Here is a 19,457-nt window from a genome sequence, read left to right on the forward strand (position 1 = left end):
AACTGACGCGTCACGTCACGCTGGCATCCCAGGAGGCCGCGGGGGAACCTTATGCGCATGCGCGCTGGAGAACGCGCTGCGTCCCTGGTGCCTGCTGCGCGGAGCGGAGTTCGCCATGCTTCGCTTGGCCCCGGTGCTCCTGGGTCGCCTGGCCCGCACCCAGCGCTGGGCGCCGGCGCTGCGCCGTGCGGGCACAGCGAGTGGCGAAGAAGAGCACTTTGTGTTCCCCGAGTACGAGCCGGAGCCGAGTGAGGCAGCGGCCGCAGCGGCAGCGGCAATAGCAGCAGCGGCAACAGCAGCAGCAGAGGCGGCAGTTCCCTTTCCCCGTCGGGAGCGAAAGCTGGGCAGGGAGCGGCGGAAGCGGGGCTCAGAGGTGGTGCAGGCGGGGCGGCCCGACCCGTCGGTGCCGTTGAGCGGCGTGAGCTGCTCAGGCTGCGGGGCCGAGCTGCACTGCCGCGACAGCGCAGCGCCGGGCTTCATGCCGGCGGAGAAGTTCCGGAGCCTGTCGGAGGGCCCGGACGGTGCGGCGGGGTTGCGCGGAGCCGTGTGCCAGCGGTGTTGGATGCTGGCCCACTACGGCCGGGCCCTGCGGCTGGAGCTGCCGGCAGAGCAGCACCGGCTGGTGGTAAGCGCTGCCCTGCGCCGCCCCCTGCGCCACGGCCGCGGCCCGCTCCTTCTCTACCTCCTCGACGTGCTGGAGCTGCCGGATCCGGTGCTGTCACAGCTGCCGGCGCTGCTGGGCCCCGACGTCCCTGCCGCTGGGCTGCTGGTGGCGGGTAACAAGGTAGACCTGCTGCCTGCCGACTCCCCTGGGCACCTGGGGCGGCTGCGGCAGCGGGTGGCAGAGGCCTGCGCACAGGCTGGCCTGCGGGGAGCCCCGCTGGTGGACATCCGCTTGGTGAGCGCCAAGACAGGCTTTGGCATGGAGGGGCTGATCAGCCGGCTGCAGCGCTCCTGGAAGTGCGCCGGGGATGTCTACCTGCTGGGTGCCACCAACTCCGGCAAGTCGACGCTCTTCAACACCTTGCTGCGCTCCGACTACTGCAAGTCTCGTGCTCCCGATATCATCGACAGGGCCACCGTCTCCTCCTGGCCAGGTCAGGGCTGCTGCTCTCCCTATTGCAGTGGGAGTCAGGTGCTTACCTCGGGGCTGCCCTCCTTGTCACAGAACCTGTCGCCCTGAAGCATTGCCACTGCGGGCAGTGAGCTGCACTGCTGTAATGTGCTTTGGCTTGTTGCCTTCCTCAGGGCACCAAGGGTGGGAGGTATGCACGGAGGGTGCTCTACGTCATGTAGCACTAAGGGGGCTGGTAAGCTAAAGCCAGCCTGTGTGCTCTGGTGCTAGTGGGGACAGCACCTGATCTCTGTGCCTTGCCATCTCCTTATCAATCAGGGGTGCACGCTGGTCTAGAGAGACGGGGAGGTAGACTGATGAGCACCTGTAGACAAAACCAAGCTGCTTGGAGGTGCAACGTGTCTGGGGTGTACTGGAACAGTATTGGCACTACTTGGCTCTGAGACCTTTTTCATCAAAGTAATGAAAGCACATTTCAAGCAGATGGATGGCTTGTTTCTGCTGACCTGGCTGCAGAAGCTGATAGTATGGGAGCAACTCGCATTCCACCTCCAACTTTGTGTTGCTGGGTTTCCCCCAAAAGTTGGAGAAGCAATTTTGATTTTTTTTGTTGCTCTTTCTCAGAGTTTAAACGTGCCTGATAGTCAAAGGCCCAAACGTGCCTTCTGTTTTTTTCCAGGAACAACGCTGAATCTGTTGAAATTTCCAATTATTAATCCTACGTGTGACAGGATATTCCGAAGGGAGGAGAGGCTGAAAGAGGAGGCAGCAAAAACAGAAGATCAGCTAAGCAGTGAAGAAAAGAAGCTCCTAAATAACCTTAAAAAGCAAGGTTACTTAGTGGGTAAGTATTGTCTGAATAAAGGTATTGCCCCTCTGTCTCAATGAAAATAGTTAATGACACAGAGGACTCTTAACTCTTCAACCTGCTGTAGAATCCAGTTAGTTTTGTCAAGTACGTTCTCCCCCCTCTGAACTCATTTCCATTTAATTATAGAATCACACAATAGTTAGAGTTGGCAGGGACCTCAAAGCTCATCTAGTTCCAGCCCACCTGCCATGGGCAGGGACACCTTCCACTAGACCATGTTGCTCTAAGGCTATCCAACTTGGATTTGAACACTGCCAGGGATGGGGCATACACATTATTATGTATTTATTTTTCGGAATTAAGACCTTTATTTGGTACAGGAGTTGCACGAAGTACTGCTATGTAGTAGCAATTAAAAATTTTCCAAACTTACATTCAAGTTATTTTGATCAGTTTTTGTTCTCTGAGTAATTGAGTGCAAGAGCTCCAGCTCCTCCATAAGAGGAATCATTAGTATTTCTTTCGAGTACTTGTTTTTCAGCTATTGTTTCAGTAGCATTGCAGAGGCTTCCTCTGTTCAGCCCACCTACCATCAGCATGTGCTAAGCTGCTGAGCTATTTTGGCTGCAGGTCACAGTGGTTGTGCATCATTTTAGTATGTATCCAAAAGCAGGGGTTGCCAGAAGATAGCCCTGATCCTTCAAATAATGCTGTGTGTGACAGTCTAAGGCACACTAAAAAGAAGGCAGCCTGTTTTACTGTAAAACAGAAATAATGGAGAGCTTGTGATCTGGTCCCTGCTAAGGTCTGGGGCTTGAGAAACGCAAAGCAAGAATTACAGAAGGGATTTCCTATCACCTTTGCTTTTGAACACACAAATTTATAGCCACACAGATCTGTATTACCTTCATATTACTGATGTGCATCCCTTTTAAGCAAGGGAAGGGACAGATGTCCTATTGAAAGAAAGGCAAGTTAATAAATTAATTACGAGGAACCTTTCATTTTAATCCAGGAAGAGTTGGAAGAACATTTGAACGGCAGAAGTCTAGCACTCTGATTGACTTTGACCCTGACATGCTCTCCTACAGCATAGATGAAGATCCCAAATCTGCTTCTAAAAAGCGTGAGCAAAGGGAGGAGTTCACATACAATGAAGTGAAGGATGCTCGCTGGTGTTATGACACTCCAGGGATTGTAAAGGAAAATTGTGTAGGTACTCTGTCGTGCCGTGTTTTGGAATGACAGGGTTTGGGAGGACTGTTCTGCCTTCATTGTGTGTGTGGGAGAATATTTCTGCTGCAGTCCTGGGGTTAGGATTCTTTTGGTTTGAACAATTGTGTTAAAATATGGTTTGTATTTACTTGGGGAGGGTTCATTGTGTTAGTGCCATTACATTTTGAGTTGTGCATACTGTGATCTTTGCAAAGGGACTGTATGACTGTGTCATCAAACTTTCTTAACTTCTGAATGACAGAAAGTAAGCAATAGTGCTGTAAGCAGGTTTATACCTGCATCACCCAAGGAAGTCTGCACTTCTTTAGCTCTGCCAGCCTACTTGAAAAGGTGGAACTTAGGAGAAAAGCCTGTGTTGTGTGACTGAACCAGATCTTTGCGAAAGCATTATCCTGAAGCTACCAGGATCTGCAGTGTTCCTGTTAGTAGCTCTAATGCATCAGGCCTACCCCTGTGCTCTGAAGTCAGTGCTGATATAGTGCACACATCAAAAAAAGCCTTGTTCTGAATTTTGTTTGCTGAGATATGTATGCAGAGCTGCAGGTCATCTTTTTGAGAAGAAGTACAAGGAGATAGAAAGGCTCTTAAGAGAATGAAGTGCAAGAACTCTGCTGAGACTGCACAGCTCACGTGCAGATGCTGCTTTCATGAACACTAGAAAACTGCTGGTTGTCTGATAGATGTATTTCCCAGATCATGACCCACTTTACTATGGAAATTAGCTAGTGTAAAGGCAATCATCAGCTTAGAGATCTGATTTGGTAACCAGAGATGGGATATGTTCTTCTCCTCTGGAGTTTAATAAATGTGGGGGGGGAAAAAGAGGCTCTCTTGAATCTAGAAATACTTGCTGCCATTTCTGATTTTGATTATCCTTGCTGTGCTTTAGAAGAGCTACATGCCATGTTTCAGATCAGTTTTTGTAACGGGCAGTTATGAGCAGGCTTGGGGTTTTAATACTGTTTTGGAAGAAGAAGGAAGGAAAGTGGCTGTTGGCATATGGTGGAATTATATTTTGTCCATAATCCTTGGAGCTTCGAGGGTTTTTTAGCTGCTTCCTCATGACTCCTTCCAAAGCCAGATTTCTGGGAAACCTACAAAAGGATTACTGATGACTCAAATTTTGGTATAAGCATTGTCAAACACATCAGAAAACCTGCACCTAGTAGGGCAAAGCATCCTCGTCTCATAGAAGTTGGTGTTGAAGTCTGTTGGCTTTCAAGCTAAAGGTTACCTGCTTCTGAACTTAGGAAATGCATTAGGGGCTCTGGCTGCACCTTGTTCGTTCAGTCTTTTAATAGTGAATTGGTTAATCCTCAATACTGGACTGTTGCAAACTTGTATTTGCATGACTGTGGCATTGGAGGAGGGGCCCAGTTGAAAGCATTTCTGCTCTTAGTTCCCTGTGTTTAGGAAAGAGACATCTTCAGTGTGGAGGCAAGTTGTTTCCTTCAAGGCACTGCTTCCTGGGCTTGCGCATTGTTTCATAGCTGTGTTTGAACAGTGCTTCTGTAGAAAGCGATCAGACCACTATGGCTGGAGTACTGCCAGTTAAGTCACTGGCTTTTAAGCATACTTTGGGGTGGATCCTTTAACCGAAATAAGTTCGCACCTAAACAGATGAGCCAGTTAAGCCAGGAGAAGGAAAGGAAGAGGGAGGAGAGGAGGACAGGCAGCACAAGCATCTGGGAGCCCTCACAGAGAGGAGAGTTTGCTTCACTGTGCTCAGAGTAGGGATCCATGCTGTGTGACAGGCTCTGATACTGCAGTTTTAGTTGTTTCACTGTGATCCAGCACTTTTCTCTCAGTGCAATATTTGAGGCTAGCTTTGCTGCTAGTATTGATTCGGCACTTCGCATCACTACCTAAGTGAAGTAACTCAAATATCATAGTCAAAGGTGGTCTCCAGCTCTCCACACGGCTCTACTCATGCTATAAAAGCATAGTAAATCCTGGGTGAGCTTGTTCCAGTGAGACCCAGGATTCCCAAATCTGTGATCAACAGGCTTTTGGCAGCTGTTATAATTCGTTATGGACCCTGCCTTGCCATGAAAATTGGTGACATCCCTGCCTCCTCCTCTTTCCTACTTAATGTGTGAACCAGAACTGAACTGTTCTGTTAAATATTCTTCACACTGCTCTACCTGATCTTTTTCCCTTCTCAATATAACACCAGTGTTAATTTCATTGTGCCCATTGAAACATGTGGAATGAGTTACAGTGGTACGATTTATTTTGCAGGTTTTAAATCTCCTAACAGATAAAGAAGTAAAGCTGGTTTTGCCCACAAGTGCCATTGTTCCACGGACCTTCATTCTCAAGCCAGGAATGGCCTTGTTTTTAGCAGCCTTGGGACGTGTAGACTACTTAGAGGTAAGCGAAGAAAGGATTTTGTGAGCTGCTGCTTCATCGCTTATTACAGTAGCAGAGGATAAAAGGTTTTCTAGGTAGCCTTCCCAGACCCCTTTTTTGCTGCTTTTGAGATTAAAATCAGTTAGAAAAGAAAAGCACCATGTAAAGTCGTAGAATTAAAGAATAGTTTAGGTTGGAAGGGTCCTTCAAAGATCATCTGGTCCAGCCCCCTTGCAATAGGCAGGGACATCTTCAACTAGATCAGGTTGCTGGGAACCACATCTAGCCTGGCCTTGAATGTCTCCAGGGATGGTGCATCCACTGCCACACTAGGCAACCTGTGCCAGTGTTTTACCACTTTCTTTGTAAAGAATTTCTTCCTCATATCCAGCCTGAATCTCCCCTTTTAGTTTAAAACTATTACCCATCATCCTGTCCCAACAGGCACTGCTGAAGTCTCTCCACATCTTTCTTATAGGCCCCTTTCAAATATTGAAAAGCTGCAATAAGGTCTTCCCACAGTCTTCTCCAGGCCGAACAACCCCAACTCTCTCAGCCTTTCCTCATAGGAGAGGTGCTCCAGCCCTCTGGTCGTGTTTTGTGGCCTCCTCTGGAGGTCCATGTCTTTCCTGTGCTGAGGACTCCAGAGCTGGACGCAGTACTTCAGATGGGGTATCACTAGAGCAGAGGAGCACAGAATCAACAGTGTACCGGTATGGCAGAGGAGCTCTATTATAGTTGAGAATCCAGAGCACCATCTTGAAAAACAGCTTGACAGTACAGAGAAGTAATGCCTCAAGAAAAAGGTGCTGTTTGTGAGGATGGCAGTCCAGCAGAAACGAACTCTCTTTATTCCTACTGAGCTCTCAGAAAAGAACCTCCTAGGCATGTTGATTGGGCACTGTCAGGGATTCAAGAAAGCGCCTGGGTTTGTGTACCAGGCACAAGTAGGACAGCAATGCAGGTGGCATTTTGCTGGCAGTAAATACCGTCTGCAAGATCAGGCAGCCACAGGGCTGCCACAGAGCACTGTTTGTCATGAAGGATGACTTTGGAGAACCCAGCTGGTGTTGTCACGGTAAAGAAGTGTTGCACCATCTCCTGATGAGAGGATCAGGCTTGGAGACATGTCCAGTGCAGCAGGGCTGGCAGGTAGGCTTCATGCTATAAGCCTCTTTTCCATGTAATGGTGCTCTCAGCAAGCTGAGCTGTGCACATTTAGGGCCCCGGAGGTCTTACCTATCTGTCTCAGTCCTCTGCTTTATCAGTCTTGTATATCTACATCCTCCAGAGAAGGAAGACACTTGTGTTCAAATCATGACAGAGGAACCCCAGCATCAGATCAGATTAGATCTCAAGAATTTTTACACTTGGGTTTCCTTATTTCAGGCTGCTAGCAGTGTTTGTAGAGGTTGCTCCCCTTTCTAACCTTGTTTTCTCTACATGCAGAAGTTATGAGAGTGCCTGCAGAAATTGCCTCACATTCAATTTTTGCATAGCTTGAAAGCAGCTTGGAACCAAGTATTCTTCAATGAGAGGTGCCTGTTGGAAATGTGAAGTGATGGGAGAAGAGGCACCACTCAGAAGTTGTCCCTCACCTCTCATGCTAAATAACCACACTGAGCTTGTTCTTGGGAATTAAGAGCAAATACCTTGGGTGATGAGCTAAGCAGATGTCATGGCAGGGGATGTGATACTGGGCGTGCTTTAAGGCAGGATGGTGAAGCTGTGGTTACTTCTCTCCTAGGAGCTCAGCTCCCCTGTTTATATAAACTTTCTTCTCTGCAGTGACAGAGGCAAAAACCCCTTGGCCAATGAGGGGACATCAGTCATACAGGTTGTCAACATACAGGAGAGAGCAATTCAGGGCTGCTTTTCTGGTACCATAAGTAACATCCTCTTCTTGTTTCTTAGGGAGAAAAGTCTGCCTGGTTTTCTGTCGTGGCTTCTAACCTGTTGCCAGTCCACGTTACTTCCCTGAGTAATGCAGATGCCGTCTACAAGAAGCATGCTGGCCATGAGTTACTAAAGGTAAGAGGAGGTGCTGTGGTGGGCTCTTGGTTACGGATAGGCAGGCTGTCCCACCTGGTGCAGCACCCTGCCTGGAGCACAACTGATAAGGAAAAGCAGCCTGTGTCAAGAGTTTGAGGCTTCAGCAGTGCGTAAGTGAAGATCTGCAGTGTGGAGCCATTCTGCACAGACTGCATGGCTGCCTCTTATGTAGGAGAGAACACCCAAGATAATACATTTTCAGCAGAGCTCCTGTTTCTAGCATTCAGGCTGTTAAGATTTGCAGTGCTGTGCTCTCTGATGCTTGCCTTTTCTTGAGGAGCCTTAAAGTACCAGCAGCTACAGGGATATTTTCCATGGCAAACTTCAGACTGGGGTTTCAGAACAGACTGCAGTTGGAAAATGTACCATTCTTATTCTTTCACCACTGGATCCTCTGCACACGCCTTCATCTTTGGTGGTGTGACTTTTTCCTTGGTATTGCCACATACTGTGTAGCATTTGCAGATGGATGGAGAATGGGGTGAGGTTATCCTGTCAGCTCCATCCCTGTGCACGTTGAGAACAAGTGCTGTCACTCACGTCAAGGCCGAGTCATGCAGTGGGCACTCCACCTTTGCACCTCTGGGCTCCCACTGGGTTGCTCAGGGTGTGATCTTGATTCTGTTCTTGGCAAACCTGAAATAACTCTTGTAGGGTATTCAAGCCAGTTGTTACTTGGCTAACAGTGGTCTGTTGTCTTTATTCCCACCTGTGCCTTGCTTACCAGTTTAAGGTAGGAGTGCTGGCGTGCCTCTTGACTGTTAAAATCTTTTCTCCGTGTTTTGATCTTAGGTTCCCATGGGTGGGGAAGAGCGAATGAAAGAGTTCCCTCCCCTTGTCCCTCAGGACATTACACTGAAAGGAATTGGTACGACTGAAGCAGTCGCAGATATCAAACTTTCTTCTGCAGGTAATTTAGTATTTCTTCATTAGTTCACTTAGCAGCGTCTGCATCCTAGAAACATGGGTGGGAAGAGGCCTGTGAAGGGATGAAGCAGTACTTCCTGTTCAGAGCAGGACTGTCACCAACACAAAATGAGGGCAGCTATGACTTTGTCCAGCTGAGGCTTGGTAACCTCCAAGAAAGGAGGTTGACAGCCAAACTTGTACAGGATGACCACATTGGAATACTTTAAGTCTGGCTGCCATACGAGTTCCACAGCATCAGGAATGGCTGTGACACTTCTGGCTGTCCAGGTGAGAGGGAAAGGGCCATGGATTGAAAAGTTTCATTATTGTGGTGGTGGTAGTTCCCCCCACAGGAAAGAGCTGTGTCTGGGGAGAGTTAAGATGTGGCTTTGGGTGCTGCCTTCTATTGGGAAAGGGCTGGTATAACCTTTGAGCTTGGTTTCTCAAAGCAGTCACGCCTGGGTAGCTCAGGTACTTAGCCAGCATGGGAGGCACTGAGTTTGTGTCAGAACCCTCGTTCTGATCCTAGAACTTTTCTCACTGACTGAGTGTTCTTCTTGGCTGTGCAGGTTGGGTGGCAGTGACAGCTCACCCGGAAGAGAAACTCTTGCTCCGAGCCTATACTCCCCAGGGTACCACGTTGGTGGTGCGGGAGCCTCCCCTTCTGCCATACATCAGCACTGTCAGAGGGTCACGGATCCAAGGCACTGCTGCTTATAGGACCAAAAAACCTCCCTCCCTGGTGGAAAATCTGAAAACCACAAGGAGCAGATAGCATTGCTCATCATCTGAGCAAGGTAGAAGACAGCCTCTGGAGAGCCTTGTTGCTTGTTGATATTCAGGACTCCTTTTTTACGGCAGACAGGCATGGTTTTGGAAGCAGGCCTGGGGGGAACTCCACAAGTCCACACCTGATTCATCTGCTGAACTGCAGCCATTTTGCATCAGTTGAGTGGCTGATACCTTGCTGTGAGAGGTGAAACAGCTGCTCCTTGGGTACTGCCAGTGTTTCCGAAGTGGAAAGGGGTGGAGGGAGTGGGGAGGAGCAGGGAATGCTCTAGTGTGGGTATGACCCGCCTAGTGGCTGATAGTAATTTGACATCAACCAAAAATCATGTCCTTCAACATCTGGGCAAGTGCAGCAGCCTGCTTTTGGACATCAGAAAGGTGAATTAATTAAAGGCAGGTCTGATCATATGCCTGAAGAGGAAACTTTTGCAACTTACTGCTTCACTTTGGTTTCTGAAACTGAGGGTGTAGAATAAAAGTTTTCAAGGACACTTTCTCCGTTGTTGTATCCTTTTCAAATTGCTGACAAAGCACTCTTGTGTGGGCGTAAGCATCCTGCTAACAACAGCCCCAGCAGGAAGGCTGATGTTAGAGGAGAGCACATCATACCAGGTCTGACAGCCAAAGAGAGGTCAGGCTGGTGCAGCTCCATGCTACCAGGTCCAGCAACTAGTGAGGCTGAAGTGCTTTCCCAGGAGGCACAGAGCACACATACCACATACATACACTGCTGGTCACACACATCATAGACACATAGCATTTATGCAAACACAGCATCAAGGGCATGTATGCAGAAGTGATGGGCACACACACATGGTGGATCCCTGCAGCTGCTGGCCTAAACATTCAAGTGACACCACTTTCCCAGTTGCTTGTACCTGAAGATGTGAGCCCCTGAGGCCTCAGTTCCATTCCACTTCATGGTACACAGTCTTGCTACAGTCACACAGCTGGCCAGGAAGCCTGGTTGTGCAGCCTTATATTCCCCTAGAACAAACTGAATGCTCTTGACACCCTGAGCTGGCCCTTAAAGACCTCCACACCCCTGTTCTCCCAGGCCATTTCACCCTTTCTGCAGCTTCACTCGCTGTGGTTAGATGCATGGTTTCACTCCAGTTGCTGCCCTGAAACCCCAGTGTCAGACCCCTTTCGTTAGTAATCCCAAGAGTGAAATTAAGATGCAAATGAGATCAAGTACTGTAATCGATCAGTTTGTTTATTACAAAAAGACAATTATTATAAAAAAGTAATTATTGTAAAAAAACCAGCAATAAGATTGGGAAAAAAAGAAATGAAACAAGAACTCGGGGTGCAGAGAGGGAGAGTCACCACAATGGATCCAGCAGTGTCCTGGGCGTCCGTAAGTCCTCAGGGAGGTGGTGGGAGTTGTCCAGGGTTCGTAGTCAGTATTGGAGCAGTGTCCCCATGAGTCTGTAGTAGTTGGAGATGGGTGTCCTCGTGGAGGTGTGTTGTGGTTTAAACCCAGCCACACAGCTTGTTCACTCACTCCCCCCTTCTTTCCCTCCCTCTACTCCTGGAGGGATGCAGAGGAGAATCGAAAAGAATGCAACTCCCACGGGCTGAGATAAGAACAGTTTAGTAACTAAGGTATAACACAAACCACTACTGCTACCACCAATAATAGTAATGATAAAGGAAATAACAAGGGGAAAGAATACAACACCTCAGCACCAGCTGACCGATAACTCGCCCAACCCCACCCGATCGAGCACCGACCGATACCTCCTCCAACCCTGCAGTCCCTCTAGCCCTTCCGGGTCACTCTCTGTTACATCCTGGGCATGACGTGCTGTGGTATGGAATACCTCTTTGGCTAGTTTGGGTCAGGTGTCCTGTCTCTGCTTCCTCCCGGCCTCCCCTCCCCCCTAGCAGAGCATGAGGCTCAGAAAGTCCTTGGCCAGACCAAACATTTGAGCAGCAACTAAAAACATTGGTGTTATCAGCTCTGTTCCCAGGCCGAAAGTCAAAAACACAGCGCTGCACCAGCTACTGAGAAGGAGAAAAATGACTGCTACTGCTGAACACAGCACAAGGTGTTCTTCATGTCAATCATGTATCTTTTCCCCTTACATTATTATGAGTTGGGGGTAGTACCTCTGTTCTTTACGTCAGGTACTACACGTTCCTGGTGGACCAGTTTCTCTGGCCTTGCAGCCAGCTCTGCAGCTACACTTGTTTGCAGCAATTCTTGGGATAATGGGCAGCAGTTCCTCACACGAGTCCTCAAGATTAGGGGCTCCTCCCACCCATCTCTCAGGCAATTGACAGTGGAGTCTCATTTCAGTTCCTCACACCCTTCTCTCAGGCAATGGACCTGGGGCCTTACCTCAACTCCTCCCACCCATCCCTGAGACAGTGGTTAGTGGAATCCCAGCTTCTCATACCAATCTTTGAGACAATGGAGGGTGGAGTTTGATTTCAGTTCAGTCTCTCACACCCTCTCATCCCATATGCACGCATGGACATGGAATACAGAGCCCTCCCTCAGGAAAGGTAAATTTAGTAAGGATACAGTACAAACTGCTGATCAGATACAGGGCATGGCCAGACAAATGTACCAACTAGCTGACTATTTACACATAAGTAGCCCTCTTAATCCCCTTACCCTCTATTTCATACACTTGATCCCCAAAACACCTAAATCCTCCCTTTTCTCATCCTGAAAAAGTCCTGTGCAATCTCAAACTACTCTTCCCCTGCATCCCATGATGTGTCCCACGTCCTCAGACAGCAATTCTCTTTAGCCCAAAAGCGATGTGGAGAGCTTCAGGATACACAGGTTCGCAGCATGGTTGAGGTTGAAGGATCCTCTGGAGATCCTCTGGTGCAGTGCCCTGCTCAAGCAGGGCCACCTAGAGCAGCCTCCCCAGTACCATGTCTAGTTGATTTTACTATCTCTGAGGATGGAGACAAGCCCCCTGGCAGCCTGTGCCTGTGCTCTCATCCTCACAGTAAAAAAGTGTTTCAGTTTGTGCCCATTGCCTCAGGCCCTGTCATAGAATCATAGAAAGGTTAGGGTTGGAAAGGCCCTTAAGATCACCTAGTTCCAACCTGCCTGCTATGGGCAGGGACACCTCACACTTTCAAGAGCCTGGCTCCATCCTCTTTACACCCTCCTTTCAGGTGTTCATAGACACTGATGATATTTCCCCAAAGACAAAGACTTGTGGTGATGGGGTTTGCTCCTGAACAGAACTGCTAAGGGCTCTGAAAGGGGCTTGATCATTCTTCACAAGTCCTTCAGTTCCTGACTTCCCTTGTGCCCCTGTGCAGGTCTAGGTTTGTGCAAATGGGCCTTTGATGGGCTGATGACAGTGATGATGGTCGTGGGAGGGTGTTATTTGGGCTCCCCCTCTCACCTCCATGTCTGTGTGCTCCTTTGAGCCTGGGCTGCTTTATCATGGAATCACAGAATCCCAGACTGGTTTGGGTTGGAAGGGACCTTAAAGCTCATTCAGTTCCAACACCCTCTGCCACATGCAGGGACACCTTCCACTAGACCAGGCTGTTCAAAGCCCCATCCAACCTGGCCTGAAACCTTCCAGGGATGGAGCAGCCGCAGCTTCTCTGGGCAACCTGTGCCAGGGCCTCACTGCCCCCACAAGGAAGAATTTTTCCCTAATACCTAATGTAAATCTCCCCTCTGTCAGTTTAAACCATTCCCCCTTGTCCTGTTACTCCATGCCCTTGTAAAAAGCCCTTCTCCGGATCTCTTGTGGGCCCACTTTAGGTACTGGAGGCTGCTCTAAGGTCTCCCCAGAGCCTTCTCTTCTCCAGGCTGAACAACCCCAACTCTCTTAGCCTGTCTTCATGGAAGAGGCTCCAGCTCTCAGATCATCTGCGTGGCCTCCTCTGGACTCGCTTGAGCAGGTCCATGTTTCAGTTTGGATGATGGTTAAAAATGCCTCTTCCGGCCTGTGCTGCAGCTATGTTTGGACATTTCCACAGGGCCAGCATGCAGAAACCCGTCACCAGCCCCATCTTGCTGCCTAAAATGTCACTTCCAGACAGAGCTAACCACAGACTGCCCGTTTGACTCACACTGTCACACAGATACACAAAGTTTTGTGCCTCGAGGAGAACCTGTCTCGTGCTGGTAGCAAGATTTAACGGGGAGGTAGATAAAACAGCATGAAGGAGAAGCTTGCACCTCCTCTTTGGCTGGGGTTATGCAGAGCAGTCATAGAATCATAGAACAGTTAAGGTTGGAAAGGACCTTCACATCATCTAGTTCCAACCCCCCTGTCCTAGGAAAGCAGGCCTGGAAAAAGCTAAACTGGGAGGCAGGAAAAGGGTCTGGCTGTGGTCTGTTCAAACCAGCTTGACAAATCCAAACCAGGCGTTCCCTGTAACATTCCTCTGCTGCTGTATGTCTGGAAACACACGACATGAAAGGCAAACAGCTCTGCGTGCAGAAAGACATGCCTGTGTTACAGCGGTGGTCCTCAGCCCAGGGGCTGGGCGTGAGGAACTGCAGCCAAGGCAAGTGTTTGGTGAAGCAGGTCTGGGGGGGCCCTTTCTACAAGCACAGATGGGCTGCACGTGGGCTGATGGAGGTGGACAAAAAGGACAAAAAGGGGAATGTGCATGCATGCCTCCCATGCCCAGGGATCTTCTGTGTCCAACCCAGAGGTGCAAGCAGTGCTCTGGGGCAGCGCGGGGCTTGGTGCTAGGCTAGGGTTGTAGGGCCTTTGCAATGGCCGTGCTGGGCCATGAGAGCCCCAGCTGGGGATGAAAACGTGTGTCCCTGGCAGATGCTAAACATCAGCACGCAGAACGTTGTAATGTGGAAGCAGTTAGTTCCTCAATGAAAGCACAGACGTGCCTTTCATGAGCTCCCAGGCCTGAATTACACCGGAGCTAAAGAGCTGCTCGGAAATGCTTCTCAAAGGGAGGGTTTGTGTCTGGTTTATGCCAGACAGCCTGAAAGGTAACACAGCTTTTACCATGCCTGTGGACAACAGCCAATTTAATCTCAGCACAGCAGCCAAAAGCAAAGGAGGTTTGAGTCTGTGCAGAGCTGAGGCATAAGGAGAGGGCTAGAGAGGTCCGGCCCCTGGGAAGGCCTGCTCTTTGTGGGTGTCTGTGTGCATTAGCAGGGTGCAGTTACTTATGGCTGTCCCAGAAGCGTGCTCAAAACACAGCTCACGACTTTGGATGCAGCAGTTAAAACCCAGGCAAAGACATACAGAGGGGCAGATTTGGGTGTATTCAGCTAGGGCTGGCTGGAGTTGCCTTGGAGCCCGGAGGGCTGCAACGCCCGGGGGTGTTGGTGTACCTGGATGGGGTACTCCTTGATGTGCCGGCAGAGCCCGGCGCTGGGTTGGAGCGGGGCAGTGTGGCGTGGGGACCGCATCTCCCTGCAACCCTGAGCAGGGATGTGCCGTTTGCTTTGCCACACACCCCATGTGGTGCCAGCTCACAGAGCGGCTTCCTTTTCCTGCCCAGTGGCTATTCCCTGTCTGAGCTGCTCACGGCAGGGACTCCCAGGCCAGGAACATGGCCACTGCTTTTCATGGCAAGAGCAGAACACGTCCCATGCCACTACCTTTAACACTCCCAAAATAGACTCTAATGTGCAAAGAGGTGCATAGGGCAGGGAATGTAATGAACTGGAATGTTCAAACATCTGCTTCCCACTGATTTTCCTGTGATTCGCAGCTTGCAATTGCTATATACTCCCTTCATCAACAACTGTCCTCACTGATCTTGTAGCTCAACTGCTGGGGTTGCCCAACATGACTTGATGGTGGGTCCATGCCCTGGCGGCACATTGCGCCATCCTGGTGGAGGGCTGTGTCTCTGCAGGCCAGCCAGCAGCATCCTGCAGCACCAGGGGGAATTCTTGACCAGCTGCTGTTGAGGATGATTTCCCGTCTCACGCATTGGGTGCCATGGGGTGGCTGTGGCTACACCTGGGAATTATTCTGTGCCTCAGGTCCCTGGTCCAGCCTCACCAGGCAGCACTGAATCAAGAAGAAAAAGGGAAAAAAGCCCTCAAACCATCCAGGTTAGCCTGGCCAGCTCCGAGCGGGACCAGGGCCTAATGCCTTTTGGAAGGACTGGAGCAGCATACGAGCCCTTTATTAAAACCAGGACCCTCAGCACAGCAATGGGAAAGGGGCTCAGCCTTCTTTTTGGTTTTATTCCATGATTGCAGGGCTCAGGGATGATGAACAGAGTGCAAACAGCCAGGCCAGATCACAGGGCTGGCAGACATGTGCTGTGCTGCCCATGTGTTAGCTGGGGAGCGTGGAGTGCATGTCTGCAGTGCTGCAGCTGTGTATATGCTACAAGCATGTGCTCTTGGTATCTCCAGGAGCCCCTGGGCAGTTTCACCTCCTGAGTCCCTGGTTAAGGCACACTCGGGAAGTGGTCCTGCAGCTTTGTGATCACCCAGGGCACTGCCAATGTCCTTGTCCCTGGCATCCCCACCAAGGGACCAGTCACCATCTTCCCTCTCCCTCTGTTTGTGATGGAAACAAGCCATGAACTTCACCTGTCCCCTCTCCTCCTCGCCTGTTCTCAGATGGCACCAGTCTGAGTGCTCTGACCTATACAGGGCTGAAGGAGACCAAGAATGGCTCCTCCGTCCAACCATGGGCAAGGGACACGTTGTGCCATCTGGCTTGAGCCCAAGGGTGTCAGAGCATTGCCATGACATTGTATTGCTGCAGGTCTGGTGCTTCCAGCAAAGGAGGGAGATGCGGGGAGCTCAGTTTACCAAGCTTAAAAATACAACCTGGCCAAGCAAAGGGTTTCACCCTTCTAGAATTACCTTTTCCTATGTGTTGATTATACTGTGCATGTACAAGATAAAGCCACTGGTGCCAGCATGGTTGAGCTTTGAAAACAAACAAAAACCAACCACCAAACCAAACCCAGGCACCTACCCAGCATTTCGGCTCCTTCAGAGCATGAGCAAAGCCTGAACAAGGCAGCTGAATTAAGACATAAGTCTTAATTCACAACATGAGCCCTGTACCCATGCAAGCCAGCAGGAAGCTAAGCTGTCTCCCAGTTGAGCTAACTCACCTTTGGGGCATATTGGTGTGCGGGCAAGAGTTCACACTGGCCTGCAAAGTACCACTGGACCATGGGTCTGTGCTCTGCTACCCAGTTCTGTAAGGAAACGCCTTGGTATAAAGCACCTCCTAAGCATGTTTTCAGCCCAGCAGGTTTTATCATGGTTTTCTATCAGGATAAACTAGCAGTTTTTCTGCCAAGGTGCAAGGAGCTAGTCAGAGACAAGCGTGACCTGACTGCAGGCTTAAAGGAAAAAATGGTTTCTTAGGTTGCCAGCCCACTTGTGCGTTCTCTTATTTCAGGTGCCTTGTCCCCAGTATGCCTTCCCAGGGGTGGGGGGCAGCGCTAGCTGGGGTGCAAAGGGCAGGGCCTCCTCCATCGATCCAGTCTGAAATCATTAACTCACACAGCAAAGAGGCAAAGAGCATTCAGACCCTGCCATTTGTCTGCCATGCCTTCAGAGCATCTCCCTTGCAGTCCGTGGGCAGGCTTGTGTACCACTCCTGTTCCCTGCCCTAACTTGGCTATACCATGAACGGCATACATGCTGTCTACAAGACTTCAAGGGGAGCAACCCCAAACCTGCCCATACCCAGCTGATGACAGCCTTGCCACCCTGCATAGCACCAAGGCTACGTCCCATGGTAGCGGTGCACCCTGCTCTTTGCTGCTTGACTAACCACATGGCTCAGAAACCCAAATTCCCATTGACAGACAACAATGACTTTGTGGAGGGTGCCCTGCTTATGAGAAAACATTTAATCAAAGAGAAAAGCCGTTTCTGGAGCCATTACCCCTGTCTGCAGTCAAGTGCACATGGCACCTCTGTACTGGCTCCCCCAGACCGTGCTGGCTTAAGGTCTGGCAGAGCTCCATCAACGATGCTTGCACTGCTCCTGCCTTTAGTTACAAATGGCTTTCATAGACATTAATAAGTGGGAGACAGAAGCTGAAAGTTCCTTAATAAAGTTTATTTAATCATAACTATGCTTAGGAAAATACACTTGGGTTAATATAATGCAATTTAGTTTAACTTTATACTACATTTTGAACAAAAAAGACCTCTTATACATGTTTTAAGTAAAAACAGGATGTATGATCTGGCTTGTTTTACATCTATTACAAATGTAGAAAAGACTGTCATGCACTACAGTAGAGAGAGCATGAAAAAAAAATTACCTTTGGTTTAATTCAGAGTATACAAGTATTGCACTGTAAAAGCATCAAACATGGTGCAACTAAACATCATAAACATGTTTCCATGCCAGCTTACAAAAGTTTGTTAGCTAGTGTAATTTTAGAGGGGAAAAACATATGTACACATAAAACAATTCCATCATTAGCTATTTGGATTCTGTTAATATTGTATGCACACCACGTATCTACACAACTGACATTCAAGAAAACTCTTGATTTAATACCTTTCAACTACATCAAATCTGTTGAGATCAATTAAATCTGTTGAAATCCATTAGATCTGTTTGAAATCAATTAAATCTGTTGAAATCAATGACATTACCAGATCTTAACTGGCCTGTCAGTTGTTAAACACTTCTTTAAATAACTAAAGTTCCAGCCTAGATCATCAAAATCCAGAAATAGCTATTACAATACCAGGATCATGAATGCCTAGCTACCCACTCCTAGACCATTTCTCAGGGCAGTTACTCTGAATGCACAGATTCACACAGCAAAAGCCCAAACCACCACGTTGCTCCACCGAGGGCTGGCAGTGTAGGGGTATATCAGTGTGCTCATCTTTCCAATCACATAATGGAGGTTGAACACTCGTACAGGTATTATTGCCAAGAAACATGAAAATGGCAAAACCAACACAAAATAATTTAAGAAAGTTGAAACAGTAAAAAAAAAAAAAAAAAAAAGAAAAAAGGAAAAAAAAAGGCATTGTTCAAAGGGAGATGCAGCATTGTAAGGACACCATATGTGGTGGGTTACCTGAGCCGCACCCCCTCCAAATACTCAGTATTAGCAATGTCTAATATTTTAAGTACACAAAACGCGTTACATCCTTGCTGCTTTACCATAACATACTCCCAAACCTTGGTCATAACCAAGCAGAGAACTCCAACACAGTTCTGCACCAACATTAGGTTTTCAGGACATTGTTGATGGGTCTCACATAGAAAGAATCAACTTCTTCTTAATATGTTAATAAGTTATTTTCAGTTTCTAATCTTGTGGCAAGACACAGGAGACGACTGTTGTCTTCCAAGAGTTCTTGTCACGTCAAGCATTGAAACCATGACCACTTCACAGAAATGTGCAGCTGAGTGTCTCACAGAACTACATCTTTGTTTTTATCTCATAGAGAGAGATTTAAAGTCAGCCAACACCATGATTTCCACTGAAGAAGAAAGCATAAAAATGATCAGGCCAGTCCACAAGTTTATGCGAACATAGCTAAAGTCCTCGAAGTCTCTCACCAGATGGCAAAGGCTCTTCGCAAGGATATGAAAGGAGCTATAAAGCCTCTACACAGGACTGGAATTCCCAGCATCTGCTCACATCGCTCACAAATGGTGGCAACATTTATATATAAACGAAACACTATTATGAAGGAAAAAAACATACATCTAAGACTATTACAACTGGTTGCTTAGGAAAACAATTCAACTAGGCTTACTTTCTTAATATTTAACATAAATAGAGTTGCAACTTGATCTTCAGTTGACAATGATTGTCGCAGCCAAGGTAAGGATTGAACACTATCTAAGCAAACAAAAACTCACTATACATTATACAATTTATTTCTGCCACAAGGGATGTCCTCCCGCTCAAATCTTTGGCCTCCTATTACCAATCTCCCACAAGCAGAAGCAATGTAGCATTGTTGCTCTCTATTCATTCAAGGCAGTGGGCTTGTGTGGAGGGGAGGATACAGTGGGGACATGCAGAGAAGAACAAGGTTTATTCCAGGGCTTACATTGAGAGTATTTGCCATAAAGTGCTCTGACAAATACTGTCGGAGCTCCTCAAACCCACTCTCCAAGTTAACACCTGCCTCCAAGTTTGCTTCTTTGGACCTGACCACCAGAGAAGCTGGCCCCAACCACTCCCACTGGAAAGGTGGCTAATGACAGTGGGAAGAGTGCACGGATGTGACTGGAGGGTTTTGCTTTTCCCCCTGCTGGGATGGATTTTGTTTACATTTTGCCACTGGCTGGC

The 19,457-nt window shown here is 48.6% G+C and overlaps 1 protein-coding gene across 1 annotated transcript; it reads left to right on the plus strand.

Annotated features, from left to right (window-relative positions):
• Positions 1-48: 48 nt before the first annotated feature.
• On the plus strand, positions 49-9,718 carry NOA1 (nitric oxide associated 1). The gene is made up of 7 exons (XM_065692335.1): positions 49-1,097; positions 1,755-1,919; positions 2,902-3,098; positions 5,364-5,495; positions 7,389-7,505; positions 8,319-8,436; positions 9,005-9,718. Exons 1-7 carry the CDS (start codon positions 116-118, stop codon positions 9,208-9,210), a joined length of 1,917 nt encoding a protein of 638 aa, XP_065548407.1. The 5' UTR covers positions 49-115; the 3' UTR covers positions 9,211-9,718.
• The last annotated feature ends 9,739 nt before the right edge of the window (positions 9,719-19,457 follow it).

This window comes from Lathamus discolor, chromosome 1 (genome assembly GCF_037157495.1).
Source record: "Lathamus discolor isolate bLatDis1 chromosome 1, bLatDis1.hap1, whole genome shotgun sequence".
Classification (NCBI taxonomy): Eukaryota; Metazoa; Chordata; class Aves; order Psittaciformes; family Psittacidae; genus Lathamus; species Lathamus discolor.

Coding starts and splice junctions, on each gene's coding strand:
- NOA1 (XM_065692335.1), top strand. CDS start 116: ATGCTTCGCTTGGCCCCGGTGCTCCTGGGTCGCCTGGCCCGCACCCAG. Junction 1,098..1,754: donor CACCGTCTCCTCCTGGCCAG/GTCAGGGCTGCT, acceptor GTTTTTTTCCAG/GAACAACGCTGAATCTGTTG. Junction 3,099..5,363: donor GGATTGTAAAGGAAAATTGT/GTAGGTACTCTG, acceptor TTTATTTTGCAG/GTTTTAAATCTCCTAACAGA.